At 35.5% G+C, this 15430-nt stretch overlaps 1 protein-coding gene across 2 annotated transcripts in view; it reads right to left on the bottom strand.

Moving 5' to 3' along the window:
- The window catches only part of CSMD1 (CUB and Sushi multiple domains 1), a 1058834-nt gene that overhangs the window by 502307 nt on the left and 541097 nt on the right, over window positions 1–15430 (bottom strand). For both annotated transcript variants that reach the window (XM_030269463.4, XM_030269462.4), the window contains exons 4-5: window positions 14552–14746; window positions 3387–3594 (exon numbers count right to left, since the gene is read on the bottom strand). In XM_030269463.4, the coding sequence (XP_030125323.4) occupies window positions 3387–3594; window positions 14552–14746 (403 nt within the window). The remainder of the gene's footprint in view (window positions 1–3386; window positions 3595–14551; window positions 14747–15430) is intronic.

Raw genomic sequence — 15430 nt, forward strand, 5'->3', positions numbered from 1 at the left:
AAGAATCAGTCTGAAATTACTTCTTAATTCTTGTTGTCTTTCTAGCTTTTACAGTACTCATATATGTGCCTTTTTCACTTATTCTACAGCAAGTATTTCCTCTAGTGGAATATGTGACTCCTAATACAGAATTAATGTCTAAAGCTGTTGACATGATTCTAGACACAATAAGAGGGAGCAATTAAAAAAAGCCATAATTTTAGATGATATCACCCCTAGACCATTAGTTTTAAGAATGGAACATCTTCCCATTTAAACACACAGCTGATTTTAGCATATTACAGAATGCAATACATTTAGCATGGCTCTAATGTCGCTATGGTAACTCTTCTGGCTTACATATAACTGAATGTGCAGCTTCATTCCAAGTTTTCCAATAATCCTTTAAACATTTCTTATGAAACTCCCCATAGCTTCTCCAGGCTTTCATCAGTGATCCTGTACTAATCCTGTGCTGGTATCACTGATACCACTACTGCTCATGGTATCTTCTTCTATGACATGGAGGTTGGGATAAAGCACACCATCAGCAACTTTGCTGATGACACCAAAATGTGTGGTGACATTGACCCACCTGAGGAATAGGATGCCATCCAGAGGTACTAGGACAAGCTCAAAAAGAAGTGGGTCCATGGAAAACTCATGTGGGTCAAAAATGTCAAGTGTAAAAAATGCCAACTGTACCTGGGTCTGAACAACCTCTCATATCAATCCAGGCTGGGGGATGAACAGATTAAGAGCAGCTCTTACAAAGAAGGACTTGGGAGTGCTGATGGATGAGAGGTTGGACATGAGCTCCCATGTGCCCTGAAAGCCAAATGTGTCCTGGGCTGCATTAAAGCCACCATAGCCAGCAGGGCAAAGGAAGGGATTCTGCCCCTCTGCTCTGTCCTGGTGAGACCACACCTAGAGTGCTGCATGCAGCTCTGTGTCTCAGCACAGGGAAGACACGGACCTGTTCAACCAAGTACAAATTAGGGCTACAAAAATGAATGAAATCTTGAACATTTCTCATATAAGAAAAGGCTTAGAGAGTTGTGGTTGTTCAGCCTGGAAAGAGAAGGCTCCATGGAGACCTCTTTTCAGCCTTTCAGTACTTAAAAAGAGGTTTATAAGAAAGAGAGGAACAGATGTTTTTTAGCAGAACCTGATCTGATAGGACAAGGAGTAATGATTTTAAAGAGGGAAGATTTAGTCTACATATAAAGAAGACATTTTTTGACAGTGAGTATAGAGAAATACAGGAAAAGGTTGCCCTGAGAGGTGCTGGATGTCTATGCCCAGAAACATTCAAGGTCAGGACTGAGCAACCTGATCCAGTTAAAGATGTCCTTGATCACAGTAGAGAGGTATTACTAGATGGTCTTTAAGTTTCCTGCCAACTCAAATTATAGTATGATTCTATGATCTTAGGAACACACAATGAATCTGGGTTTTAATGATCAATGCTCAATAATAATCTCCAGCATACCACAGAAAACAAGAAAAATGTTTAGATTCAATTCTAGGAGAAATAAAATTCTTATTATATCTCTGTTCCAATGTAAAGCAGACCAATATTGCATGAGATCAATGCAGAATGTTTACAATGCCTTCTGCTCATATTCTACTTCATCTATTACCAGAATTCAAAAGCACAAGTATGTTGTAAAGTGTCTAGTAGAGTCTCTTGAACAAAATCAAATGGACATACTTTTACATTTTGTAGCAAAACTACATTAGTCTTTCCCCTCCAAGATTTCAGTTTCTGATCCTTAGAACGAACCCCTAAGAAGAAAACTTTGCATTAATGATTGTTGTGCATATCTGTGCAAGAGTGAGAGGCAAGGGGGTATTCACACATTGTACTTCAGACATGAGCACTTAATTTGATACCAAGTTGCTTCATTGACTGCCATTACACTTTTGCTCATGGGGAATGTTAGAAAGTAATCTTGTGATGATGCCTTTTCCTGGTCTTAAAAAATTGAGTGCCAGACACACCTAAGGAATAAGGGGTTTTACCTTGGTATTTAATAAGGAACCTTATGGTGCACCATTTTGCCAAGGTGGAATGTGCCACAATGCACGCACACGATAGATTGTGTATACAATTTACAGCCTTTACAAATTAGCACATCTAACAAAGATACCCCAGTGGGAGGCCTGGATGAATGGTGTGATACCCCTCCATCTGAGGAATTCCCCCCTGGATGGACCAAATTTTTAGTTTACAGGACATGTTCTAGAGAGGACCTTGGTTTCCCAAGATAGCATGGGTTTTCCAGCCTCCAGCTTTGAGGCCTTTAGGATGTTTGGTCTCTTGGTCTAACAAAATACTAGGGCTATGCTAAGTTAGCAGACTTAAGGAATTACAAGTATGCATGCTAAGAATACTGAGGATACATAAAAGTTATATAAAAAGTATATAAAAGAAAAAGGCAAAATATCATCTTGGCATCAGTGACATAGATCTACATGTGTCTTTAAACCGAAGTTTGTACATAGTTGTCAAGAATAGTTACCACACATTTTTATTGACAGATTTTCAAAAGATCAGATGCTGGCTAAAACTTCACAATTATAAATATATATTTCACTGTCTAGCCTGTTATGACATCAAAATAATAGTGAGATTGCTTCCTATCTCTAGAAAGGCATTCTGAAGATAATAACCATAAGTCATCTGTGAGAAGATCTACATTTTTCTAGGCTAAATTTTCGAGCAATGGTGCATATGTCAAGCACAAGATATTCTCAGAGATGAAAAGCCTGCATGTGTAGGCTGCAAAGAAATTATAATACAAACTGTTCCACAGCTTAATCCATTCCCACAGGCAAAACTATCATCTTTTACTCAGTATAGAGAACATAGATTTGGTATTACTAATCCCTAATATTTCTAAGCAAACAGTTTTAACATCAGCTAACATAAGATAGTAATGCTTGCATACATGCGTACACCTAGTGAGACTGAATGACAACCTGTTTAGAATAAGATGCCATAAGGTGTCTATATATTCCTATTTTACTCAGGCTGACTTTTGTTGACTACTTTCATTGCTGAAGTACAATATTATAATATGTCATTAAAGACACAGCATCAGAATGTTCTTATACCAAGTTCAAATATGTAACATGAATTAAATGCTTACTGATAAGATACTGTACAAATATAACTCTGGCAGATGGAGGAAAATAAGAGGAAAGACAAAGATATGGAAAAAAAACAGAAGGAAACTATTTTTATTTTCAGTTCTGAAAGGTGAAAGGAACCAGAAAAGAAGCATAAAAAATGGTCATTGCTAATGGGTAGAAAATATCTTAAATATCCCCTGACATTTTTTCAGTTAGGTACCAAAAAAAGAAAAACAGGAAGTGAGGTCTTTAAAAGATCTTTGACTTACCATATTGATGGTGCTTCTGTTCCACTGATCTCTAGGAAGTCATATCCTTCCTCTAACTGGAAATCAGTGAAGACCAAAGCAATGGTGTCTCCTGGTTCAGCCAATATGGTCCAGGTGCAATCAGCATTATTTTCATACTCAGAAGGGAAGTGTGGACTTGAAATAATTCCACTTGTCCCACGTAGTGTCCCTCCACAGGCTCCTTCAGCTGACAAACAGAATATCAATTGCTAATGAAGCAGCACTTCAAAAAAGTGAAGCACTATCCTTGTTTCTGCTATAAACCCAGACCTTCTCTACTCACTAAGGACCCATAAATATGCACACACAGAAACAAAATATTGTCCAGGTGAATGGAATGTAATATTGTCCGGCCTTTAAGCAGCAGATGTTTTTGGTTTGGGTTTTCTGACTTTTTTTCCCTGTTGGTGTCACTCCAGCACCAGGCCAAACAAGAATGAAGGTTATCAGGGGCATCTATTATGAGCTGGAGAACCTGGCCCTGCAAATGTGCGCACAGAAGAAGCATAAAAAAGAACTGGGCACAAAATCATGGAAACACAGTTAGACTCTTTGTGATACAAATTTAAAAATATTGAACAATTATTTTCTTTCATTTATTTATTATTAAAAAAAAAGCAGAAAGAAAATTCCTCTATTTTTCACTGTCCTAAACTAACATTATACTGTCCTTAATCTCTTTTTTTTTTTTTGTTCTGAATCAGGATGTTTACAGATGACAAATTAATTCAGAAGGTTCTGTTGCCAGACGGACCTTCCAAGGTTCATGCATCATCAGTTAATAATGTATATTTTAAATTACTATTAACATTTTTTTAAAATTAAAAGCATAGGAATTTTCTCCTAAATCTTGAATGTTATTTAATATTTTGCCAAAGGATTTAGCAAATGTCTTATATTTTCCTTGCTAACACCAAGAAAATATGTCATCCATACCATTCATTGACATAAGAAATTAAAAATTCATCAGGTGGCTTTTGCTTTTTGATAATGTGGCAATGAAAGCCAAAGAAATAGTAATTAAAAACATTTCTGCATAGGAGAAGGATCAGAAGAGAAGCATTTATTTTTATCTTGGTTTTCATCTTTACTTACTGCTACTATCATTAGGTATTTGCATACTATAAGTGCACGTGAAGATTCAAAACCACATAGCTTGGCAAGGTACATAACACAAGGTACTTATAGTCTAATTAGGATAATAACTGAATAGCTAATTAAGACAACAGAAAAGGGTAGGAGTAGAGCTGCTCTTCTCAATCATAATTGAAAGCCTGTCAGTGAAAGTGTGTTTTAAAGGAATATTTGAAGAAAAAAAAGGATTTGTGAATCAAAGGAAGAAGAATACTGGGTCTGGACATTAAAAAAAGGAGACTATTAAAAGGAGCTAAAGAGCCAATAAGTGACAGAAGTAAAAGGAAGAATTTCAAAAAAGACAGAAACAGAATAATTTCTTTAATGTTTAAGTAATGTATAGAGCAATCATTTGACTAAAATGAAGAGAGAAAGCTGCTGAATGGCTCAATTTTTACACTTCTACATGCAAAAGTAAATTTTGACATACATAAATGTAACATAACCTTGACTACCAAAGCCTTACTGATTTAATTTTTTGGCACACAAATTTTCAGAGGAGGTCATGTTTCTTCATTAAATTTCATATCTTACATTCTACACCCTGATATTTATAAGTGTTTGTTCCTTTAAAAAATGAATTATTAGAACTAGAATAGACTTTCCTAAAAGATTTCTTTTTTGTTGCTGAAATCAGGCCATTTCTGTGATTCCTTCCTCAATTTCTGTTTTTTTATACAGTGCATATTGAAAGGGCCATTGTACCACTGAGGAATGAAAGGGGGAAAGGAAGTGAAAATTAAAGAACCACAAATAAAGCTGAGAATCCGAGTAAAATTTCCTAGTACAAAATATTTTCAAAGATAAAATAATTTGAAAACTACTGTAAATATATAATAAATCAGAAAGAAGAATTGAGTTTTGTTACTGAGTATTATGTAAAATGCCTCTTTTTTTCCCAGTGTTTCTGTGTGTGTGTGTGTGTTGTGTGTGTGTGTTTGGGGGGATTTTTGTTGTTGCAGTTTTGGTTTCTTTGTTTCTTTGTGTTTTGTTTATTTTTAAAATAACTTTCTAGCCCTTCATTTCAGATCATCATCCAACCCAGAAAAGAAAAAACAAATTAATATCATACATCCTGTACCTGCACATTTAAGTTTCAGTTTCTAACATATAATAGTTCCACCTGTATTCTTGAAAGCTAGCAGGCAGACTTTTCCTATGTAGGGTAACCAGCAAGATAAGCAAAATCCTAAGTCACCCATATCTCTTTGGTAGTAGCTGCTGCTGTTAAATTTTTGTATGACAGCATCCTCAATTATACCATCTCTCATTGTTTACACTGATTTTAAGTAACATACTAGTGTTAAATACAATACTCCTAACTGCTCCTGCTACAGAGGAGTTCCTTGAATAATCTTTGAGCTCTAAAGCTAAGAATTTTGCAGCTGAAATGTAGTTTATTATTACTGGCAACCACATACAAAAATCTAAATTTATACACTGTGCATTACCAATGACGGCCAAAGGAGCCCAGACTACTACACTATCTGCCCAATGGGATGCATAGCCTTTTAATCTATTCACAACATCATTCTGAAGAGATTTACAAGTCAAGGTAACACAGAAACAGAAAGAGAACATTGGTCAGCTAGGTAAGACCACGGAATCCAGCCTGAACCAAAGAGTATTTTCTCTCTGACAGGTGTGGGTATTTCCTTCATCACATCCAGACTGTTGAATAGTAAAGCCTAATGCATTGCAGGCAGGCAGACAGGATGTGGCCACACTGCTCATAGGGTAGGACACAAACTGTCTGGTCTTACACAGCTGGTCCCAGAGCCTCCTTGGACTGATCGTCATTTTTGGCCATGGCCTTCTCTATGTTATGGTTTTGAGAGAGTTACTGCTCAGGAATCTTAGCACCTCAGTGTGCTTGCAGTAATTTGATAGCAGATAGTGCCTGAGGCTTCATGAATTCAAACTCTATGTGATTTAAAAATTGCATTTTAAAATGTGCAAGTAATTAATTCCAAACACTTACGGTTATTTTCAAGTTGTAAGCAACTGCACAAAGTGCTGTTTGTACCAGCATAAATGACTACTTGAATTATAAAGCTACAAACATTTGGATCTCTCAGTAGTCAGGAATTAAGTGATCTGAATTTAGAGAATATGCATCTCATATGAAGTACACATGCAAAAACATATGGCTGGCACCACTTGACAAAAAATATGTATACTGTATAGATGTGTAGCTTAGATAAAACAGATAAACATATCCATCAAGTTTATGCATGCAAAAAAAGAGAAGTACCACTATGGAAGTCAATGAAAAACCTTTCATTTTTCTTCAAGCTAGAAAAAGTAATTCCACCAAAAATAATAATAGGACAATTTTAGTAAGCCGTATTTTGCATAAATGAATCTTGCTACAAGTGAGATGCATGCCTTGATGAGCAGATAGCCAAGGATGAAGAACAAAACCAGTATCTTAGAAAACTTCCTTTGAATTGGTTTTGGTGCCTTTTGAACATTCAATCATTTTTTACAGGACTTTTCTTTCGTCACCACACAAATGCTTTTCAGAGTGCAGTGTTCTTTATTCTATGTGCCTTTTTTAATATACCACATAATGCTTATGCAAACAAAATAACAAAAGTGCTTATGCAAATAAAATAACATTTATTGCATAATAAAAACAAAGCAGAACAGAGCAAAAAACCTTAATGCTAACCTAACCTTTCAAATTTTATTAAGAATCTTTCAAAATTAACTTAGAATTTGAATTTAAATATTTGAATTGTCTTTCCCACTTGAAGTTTATATTGAAAGCTCTTCATGTGGAAAATCACATTACTACACTACTCTTTGAACATAAGTGATAAAAACACAGTAGTACTTTAAAGTACATTAAATTCATAGTAATAAAGTTTTTTCTTCTTATGTCATTAGTAGTCATTTCCTTATCTATCACTAGCAATTGCATAGGTGCAATTAAAAATTTGAGTGATACTTTATGAATCATCATCAAATGACATATTGTCATTTTGAGTCACATTTTATAAGTCTTATCAATTAAAGAAAATTGCAGCCTTAGAGGGTTCTAAATGAGCCATGGGCCTAAATTATTTAGCAAGCCTTATTAAAAGCTTCTCTGAAAAAGTTATTTCTTTATTGAGGCTGGAGAGCACATCCACGTAGAGATGTGGGGGTTTGGGTTGACAGCAAGTTGGACGTGAGTCAGCAGTTCCCTGGCAGCCAGGAGGGCCAGCCGTGTCCTGGGGAGCGTCAGGCATCACCAGCTGGGCGAGGGCAACTGTCCCATGCTGCATAGCTCTGGAACAGCCCCACCTCAGGTACTGCTTGCAGTTCTGGATGTCTCAATCTATGAAGGACATCGAACTGTCAGTGTGTGCAGAGGAGGTCTTGAGGGCAAGACTTAGGAAGAGTGGCTGAGGTCTCTTGTCTTGTTCAGACTGGAGAAGGCTGAAGGATGGCCTCATGACCCTCTTCAACTGCTCCAGGCAGGCAGCAGAGAGGGACATGTTGACCTTGGCCTGGTGACCATGGAGACGACACAAGGGAACAGAATGAAGCTGTGTCAGAGGAAGCTCAGACTGGACATTAGGAAAAGGCTCTTCATTGGGAGACTAGCCAGTCACTGCATCAGTTTCCCCAGGGAAATGGTCATTGGCACAGGACTGTTAGAGCTCAAACATTGCAATGTTGCTCTTTCTTAGCCCTGTGGTTTAATTTTAGGCCTTCAGGGAGTTGGAGTCAAGGATCCTTACGGCTCCCTTCCAACTTGAGACATTCTATGATTATAAAATTTATTAAATTCTTTATTGAATGGCATTTTTCTGTAGTTTGTTTTTGAGAAAGTAGATAATTGTACTTAATTAAAAAAAATCCTCAGTATAGAGAACACACCTATGAAATAATGATGAATGGCTACTTTCACAAACACATGCTCTATATATTTTCAAAAAGGTTAGTATGAGAAGTTTGGTAATAGCCTTTTTAAAATGGGACTTTAAAATTACCATTTTAAAATATCTCACTGACAAAAACATAGAAGCAAGCATATTATATAAATGAAAAGTTTAAAAGAAAATTTTAGTGTGTCATTGCCAACTGTCAAGCTGATAAACTGCAGATTCAGAATGACCAAACATATCACAAAGTGTTACAATAGTGTAGCATTATGCATTCACCAGATAGCTCATTTATCTAATTTAATTCCAGCAGGCAGACAGCTATTTAACCATCAAAATATACACCTCTACTTCTTCATCTTTACAATTTTAGGTTTTTACAGACTTTATTTTGAATAGGTAAAAGCCAACACCCCTGCTTCTTCTCCGTGTTATAAAAAATAGAAACTTGCTTGAAGTTACTTGTGGTTTTTTGTATCATCACTTGAATCCAGATGTACTGCATCTCATCTAAGTGCTCTAATCAGTTTGCCTCCCTTTCTCAATTTCTTTTGCTGTTGATCAACTTCACATGAATTCAATGCTCATTAGACCATGCATCTTAGATTAATTTTATTTCAATCTACATGGTTGTCAAAGGGCACTTCAAAATAATTTGGATTTCTCTCTAAGTAGAATTTTTTGGGGGGGTGTTTGTTATTTCAGAAATTACTGTGGTTTAGCAAAGCAGAATCTATTTTACATATATTAAATTTTCATATTTCTCACATGAAGCTAATAGTATGTACAAAGTAGAAACACAAAAATTCTTGAAGTTTTTTTAGGGACTTGTGGGCAACAATTTTAGCTGCAGCATTACTTTGAACATTTTAGCTTTGAGATTCCAGTGATCTTGATCTAAGTAGACCTCAGTGGGGTCATTCCACACTTATGGCCCCTGAGAATAATGGACTCAGATGGGTAATCTTGCACTGGTTTTTATTTTCTAAACATTTTGCTTTATTTATTAATCTTTAATTATTTATTCTATCACATCTGTCTGTTGTAATAAGTTATATAATATATTAACATAATATATTATTATATTAAAGACCTATTTCTTCTCCATCCACTCCAGATATCTGATCTATCAGTCAAAAAATTACATACTTCAAATAATACAGAAACAGTGATGGACTAATTATACACTACCCAGACAACAAAGTTATTTTCTGGATTGATAGTTTGTATTTGAGCAAAATTAAAATCCCAACTCTAACACATTTTTAGTGCAAAAACATGGTTTTAAGAGAAGACAGTTAAGAAGTTAAAAAATTAATCAGCAGTAATCTCATTTTTGCTCATATTGCTCATGATCAGGCTGAAGTTTTGTTTTCCATTCTTCAACTTTACTGCATCATTCTGGATACCTCTGCTATGTTTTCATTGTGCTGGTCATCTCATTTTTTCACTTGTTCCCAGCTTGCAGGCCCCTTATTTCAGAGATCAAGCTTTGACCTGGCATATTTTCATTTTTTATCAGGTCCCTCCCTACCTACTGCCACATGCTAGAACCGGAACATCTAAATAAAATGTGTGTGTAAATATATATCTATAAACAGAAACACACACACACACACACACACACACACACACACACACACACACACACACACAGAGATATAAAACTACTTGTATCTGTGTCCTTAGATCTCTAGGTGTGATCTACTAGTCCTGCACTACCGTGTCAGAAATGACACAGTGTTTGCTTCCCTATTTGTTTTTCCTGAAACACTCTCTGTTTTCTTTTTAGAGTAGTTACAATGAGGGCTTTTTCCAAATTTCATCTCAATCTAAATACTGCAATAAATCAGATTATTCTGGAAGTGAACAAAATTTCTCAGATTGGAATCTACTATGTCACTTTAAAAATCAGAGACTACATGGTGAATATAATGAAAATATTCTCATTTTATCATGTAATGTATCATGTATCATGGAATGTAAAATCAATATATCATGTAATGATATAAATAAATTGATCAAATCAATGTATCATGCAATGTAAAATCAATAAGCAAAATTATTAGAAAATGTTCTTTTTATTTTCCTTTTTAATTTTTAAAATTGCAAACATGGATAAATATGGGATATTTTTCCCCTCCTTAAACTTATAAAACAGTATTTGTCTAAACATCAGAATCTGAGAAGAAATTATAACAGAATTGCTTGCTACCTCAGAAGGTATGCATAACAACAAAATCATAAATTTCTCTTTGCTATTTTTTTTCAAAAACATCAGCATTACATCTCTCTATTCACTGTATTTTACTCTAAGTGAATCACAGACTCTTTTTCCTTTCATCCTTTATCAAGGAATACCTTTTTTATTTAATAAATAAATAAATAAATATATATATATATATATATATTATAGATATATATGTGTGATATTTATATATAACACATATATAAATATATGTGTGTGTGTGTGTGTGTGTGTGTGTGTGTGTGTGTAAAAATATATATTTTAACCACACTATTTCTCCAATAGTAGTTCTTAAATCTGAAACCTGATAATCATTACTTATTCCTTTTGGACTTTTCTGAAAAAGGATCTTTTTTACTTAATTGTCTTTATTTTTCCTCCAATAGATGGATGTGTTTTTAATTATAATATATTACATGTTCTTTCCTTCACAGGTATTTTTATTGTAAGAAAAAGCTTACCATTGTAATATCTGTAATCCAATTTGTATTCCTAATGTTAGCTTCATAAAAATCTTGACTCATGCAACTATAATCAACTAGGGATTCTCAAAATTACTGAGAATTGAGAACCTAATTATACGAAGTTCATTTAGAAGTAGTCACATATCATAAATCAGCTATTAGTGAAACTATTGAAGAGAATGAAATTAACTTTCAAAATGTTTCAGATTGTACTGCACAGTATTTCAACCTCAAGAAAAAGAACACAAATGTTTTGCGTGACACCATTATGGTAGCTGAGATTGAGACAACAAAGAACTTTTTAATTCTCAGGAAAAAACCCCCACATATTAACAGAATATAGGTTGGCCATTGATTCTATTTGAATATATTTGTCAAGTATACAAAAGTATAATTTGTAAGTGTAATTGTATATATCTGTGCAATTTTTTTGCAGAAACTCGTGGTAAACTTCCCAGCTTTCTTATAATAGTTGGAAAGTCCAGAGTTGCTCTTATTTACCTTATGGAAGAATAGGACTAGGTTTTAATAATTGCCTTATCTTTCAGGATTTACATTTGAACTTTTCTCTGGGGACTGTTTCTTATTTCGGGGATCCAGGATTTTTATTGAAAGAAAAAAAAAATTTAAAAAGAAAATAAAAAGCAAATGTCTTAACAGTGAAATTCTCTAAACTTTCTAAAAATTGCATTGATTCATTTGATTTCTGTTCAGAGTTCATTCAAAGTCATCAATGAGCCTTCAGCACAGTCCAGATCAACCACTCGCACTATGGCTATACTTCAAGAAGAGAATTTCTGAAACTGAGCAGAAGCCAGAGAAACAAAATAGCAAAGACAAGAGTCAATGCTGTCTACATCTTCTAGGAGACTTAGTAACCCACTAGGAATTCTAGCAAAACCAGCAGTTATATAGTTAGTCAATGTATAAATTATGCGACACCAGCTTCTTAATATTTCTAGAATTATTGTGCAACAAAACTGCAGAAAGTAGAATTTGTTCAGTATCAGCAAAACTAGGGAAACATACCACAGAGAACAAGGCTGTTAAGTTTTTTAGTAAGCTTCAGAGCTTTATTAACTCTGTTATGTTATCTTGAATGTGTACCTTGAAATTAGTTTATGATGATGAGAAAGAAGAATACCATCTGGAAGCAGAACTGTAACAAAAGATGCTTTCATGGAAAAGATCAAGGTTCTTAGAGAAACAATAGGGGAACATGTCTTGCTTGAAGTCATAGTGAATGGAAAGGGCTACCTCATGGCATATGCTCCAGACTGATAAAAAGGTAGTGGTAGGAGTAGCAAAAAGGGTGTCCACAGGACATGAGAACAGGCTGAAGAGCACAGAGACCAGAAGGGTTCTCCTTAATACAAGGGCAAAAGTTCAGGTAGTAGTATCAGATTCCAGCAGAACAGCACTTTATGAAGGAGCTGGTGCTGGTCAACAGGGCTTTGACTTCTGACCACAGGGTCTGCTTCAAGCAATGAGGATGGGGGGTAGACATAGAATCTGTCTGGCTGAACAGGGCAAGAGTTCTACTGACCTAGTGAAGAGTGTTCTAAATTTGTCATGGACAAACACCAAACCCTAAAAGCAAATGGGAGAACAGGCCTGGGGAGAAGACGTGGAGACAAGGCAATGAATGTTTCTCTCCCTCCCTCTCTCTCACAAAACAATATGAAGCCATTTGAAGTGCCTGTATGCAAAAATGTGCTCTATGGGATGCACACTGGACAAACTGAAAGTGCATTTACAGTCACAGAACTGTGGTGGGACAGTTCACCTGAATGGACGGCTCCAATGGATAGACACAGATTTTTAGGAAATGCAGGAAAGAAAGGAGAGGCTGCACCTTACACAAAGTAGGATATTGAATTAACAGAGCTCTCTGCAATATGCTCGTGAGCTCCTGTGGGCTAGCTAAGAAGGGAAAGTCAAGAGAGGTCACTATTATGAATATCTGCTACAGGCCATCTGGTTAAGCAGCAATCAAAACTGTTCAAGTACTAGAAGTTTCCCAGACACAAGGTCTGGTTATCATCAGAGGCTGCAACCATCCCAGCATCTCTGGATGGCAGCATAGCAGAGGGCAAGCAATGCCCTCTAGCTAGATACCTGATATCACTACTACATACCTGATATCACATTTTTTTTTTTTAATTTAGGCACTGGACAGGCCAACCTGATGTATGAACAAAGAGCATTCAGATAAGTCATATTTAACAGTAGCTGTGGTTACAATAACCATTAGCTGAGTATCTTGAGGGAAGTGAAAAAGGCAATTTATAGAATCAACACCTTGGACTTCAGCAGAGCAGATTTCAACAGGATATCATGGGTTTATGTCTTGAAGGGCAGGACTGCCATTCGGACAGACTTTTATGGCAGGATTTAACCAGCTGGAAGAATAACAGAAACCTCATGAAATTCCAAAACAGAAATGCAAAGTCCTGTACCTGGACCAGGATCATTCAATGTAAAAATTAGTTGATAGGTCACAGCTCTGACAAAAGGACTCAAAGTCCAGGTGAAACACAAGCTGAGTGTATGGTGCACCTCTGTTGTATTGAAAGCTTACCTTGCACGGAGTGCATGAGCAAGAACACAGCCAGCAGCTAAAGAGAGAGAAAGCTCATCTGCTTGACACTTAGGAGGCTCATCTGGAATGCTTTGTCCAGCCTAGGGTCCTTCAGGACAAAAGAGACGTTGATATTGACAGACTAGAAGAAGCCCAGAGAATGGCCAGTATAACTTCAAGATGTTGAAGAACACATTGTATGAGACAAGAGGATGAAGGAAAAGGATTATTCAGACTGGAAAAGTGGAGGGTATGTGAAAATCTAACAGCACTGTTTAGTTTAGGAAATAGGCAGAAGGGAAACAGGATCTTTTTATAGACCCACTGGAGAAAAAGAAGTAGATGTAATCTGTAAAATTCTAATTTAAATTGGATGTGAGAATGAGGGCAGCTGGGAACCATAACAGGTTTCCAGAGAGACTTTAGAATCTTCATCCATGGAGAGATTAAATTTTCAGCTAGGCAAAGCCCTGAGCAATCTGACACAACTTTGAAGTTATCCATGCTCTGAGCAGGAGTAGGACTCAAAGCGCTGGACCACCCTTCAAAGTGACTGGATCACCCTTCAAAATTTATATCACTGAAGCTTTTTCCCTGGCCAGGTCCTGTCATGAAATTAATATAGCTATGCCTCACATAAACAGAAAGAAAAAAAGATGAGTAGATAATATGTATCTCTGAATGCTAACTCTGGAGTGCTTGAATTATTACAGTTTTAAATGGTGTTAATTTTTAGACAGTACATTAGTACACTTTAATTTAGGGGAGAAAAAATGTCTCAAAATAAATTTATTTGATCTGGTGCTTGTATTTAAAAGATACTTCATGTCTTTATCTTTTACCTCTGCAAAAAGGAACTGGAAAATCCCACGATGCACCATTCCCAGGACTCACAATACATGTCAACATGGCATGGCCTTCTAGGATGTAACCAGAGATACAGCTATATCGGATTTTATCTCCAATGTTGAATCTGGTTCCATGAAGTACTCCTTTAGGTATTTCTCCTGGGTTGCCACATGTATGACTAGGTAATACTGCCAAAAGAAAGAATAAAACACACTACAGTTAAAATTTGCAGAATTAAATAATAATACTTGTCCAACAATCATATTTAACTATTTGGTTTTGGTTTTGGTTTTGATTTTTTTTTTTTTTTTTAACATGATTCCTTGTACAAACAAGGTGAAATTAGGTTATGGAATCTACTTGAGCAAAACATTTGATATTTTAATAGATGCCACCATTTTCAAAGCTAACTTCAAACTCAGTTCTTGGTTTAATACTCCTTCAATGAAGTTCTTTATAGATCTATTTTCAAGCAAAGCATCCTACATGTCCTGCTGCTTGTCTTTGAATGGAGTGAAAGAACTTATTTAATTCTACCTTATAAGTATTGCAAAGATATTCATACAACATAATTTAAGGTGCGAGTAGTAGAAAGCCCTTTATGTACAGTTTTTATTTAGGTAGTGAAATAGCAGTTTAAAAGAATCCAGTGATTAATTGCTCTCTGACAGTAAATGAAAGCCTCAAGTATATAAAAGGACTTTGATTTTCTTCTTAGTTTCATATTAGTTCAAATTCTATAAAATAAATTAGGTCAATATTTGTAAAAAGAATCAAAAAATATAAAGGGAACTAAGCAGTGGCATTGGGAAAATATGAATGGACACATTTTTTTAATTGCAGAAACTGACTACCATTTGTAATTATTAGTT

Source organism: Taeniopygia guttata, chromosome 3 (assembly GCF_048771995.1).
Source record: "Taeniopygia guttata chromosome 3, bTaeGut7.mat, whole genome shotgun sequence".
Classification (NCBI taxonomy): Eukaryota; Metazoa; Chordata; class Aves; order Passeriformes; family Estrildidae; genus Taeniopygia; species Taeniopygia guttata.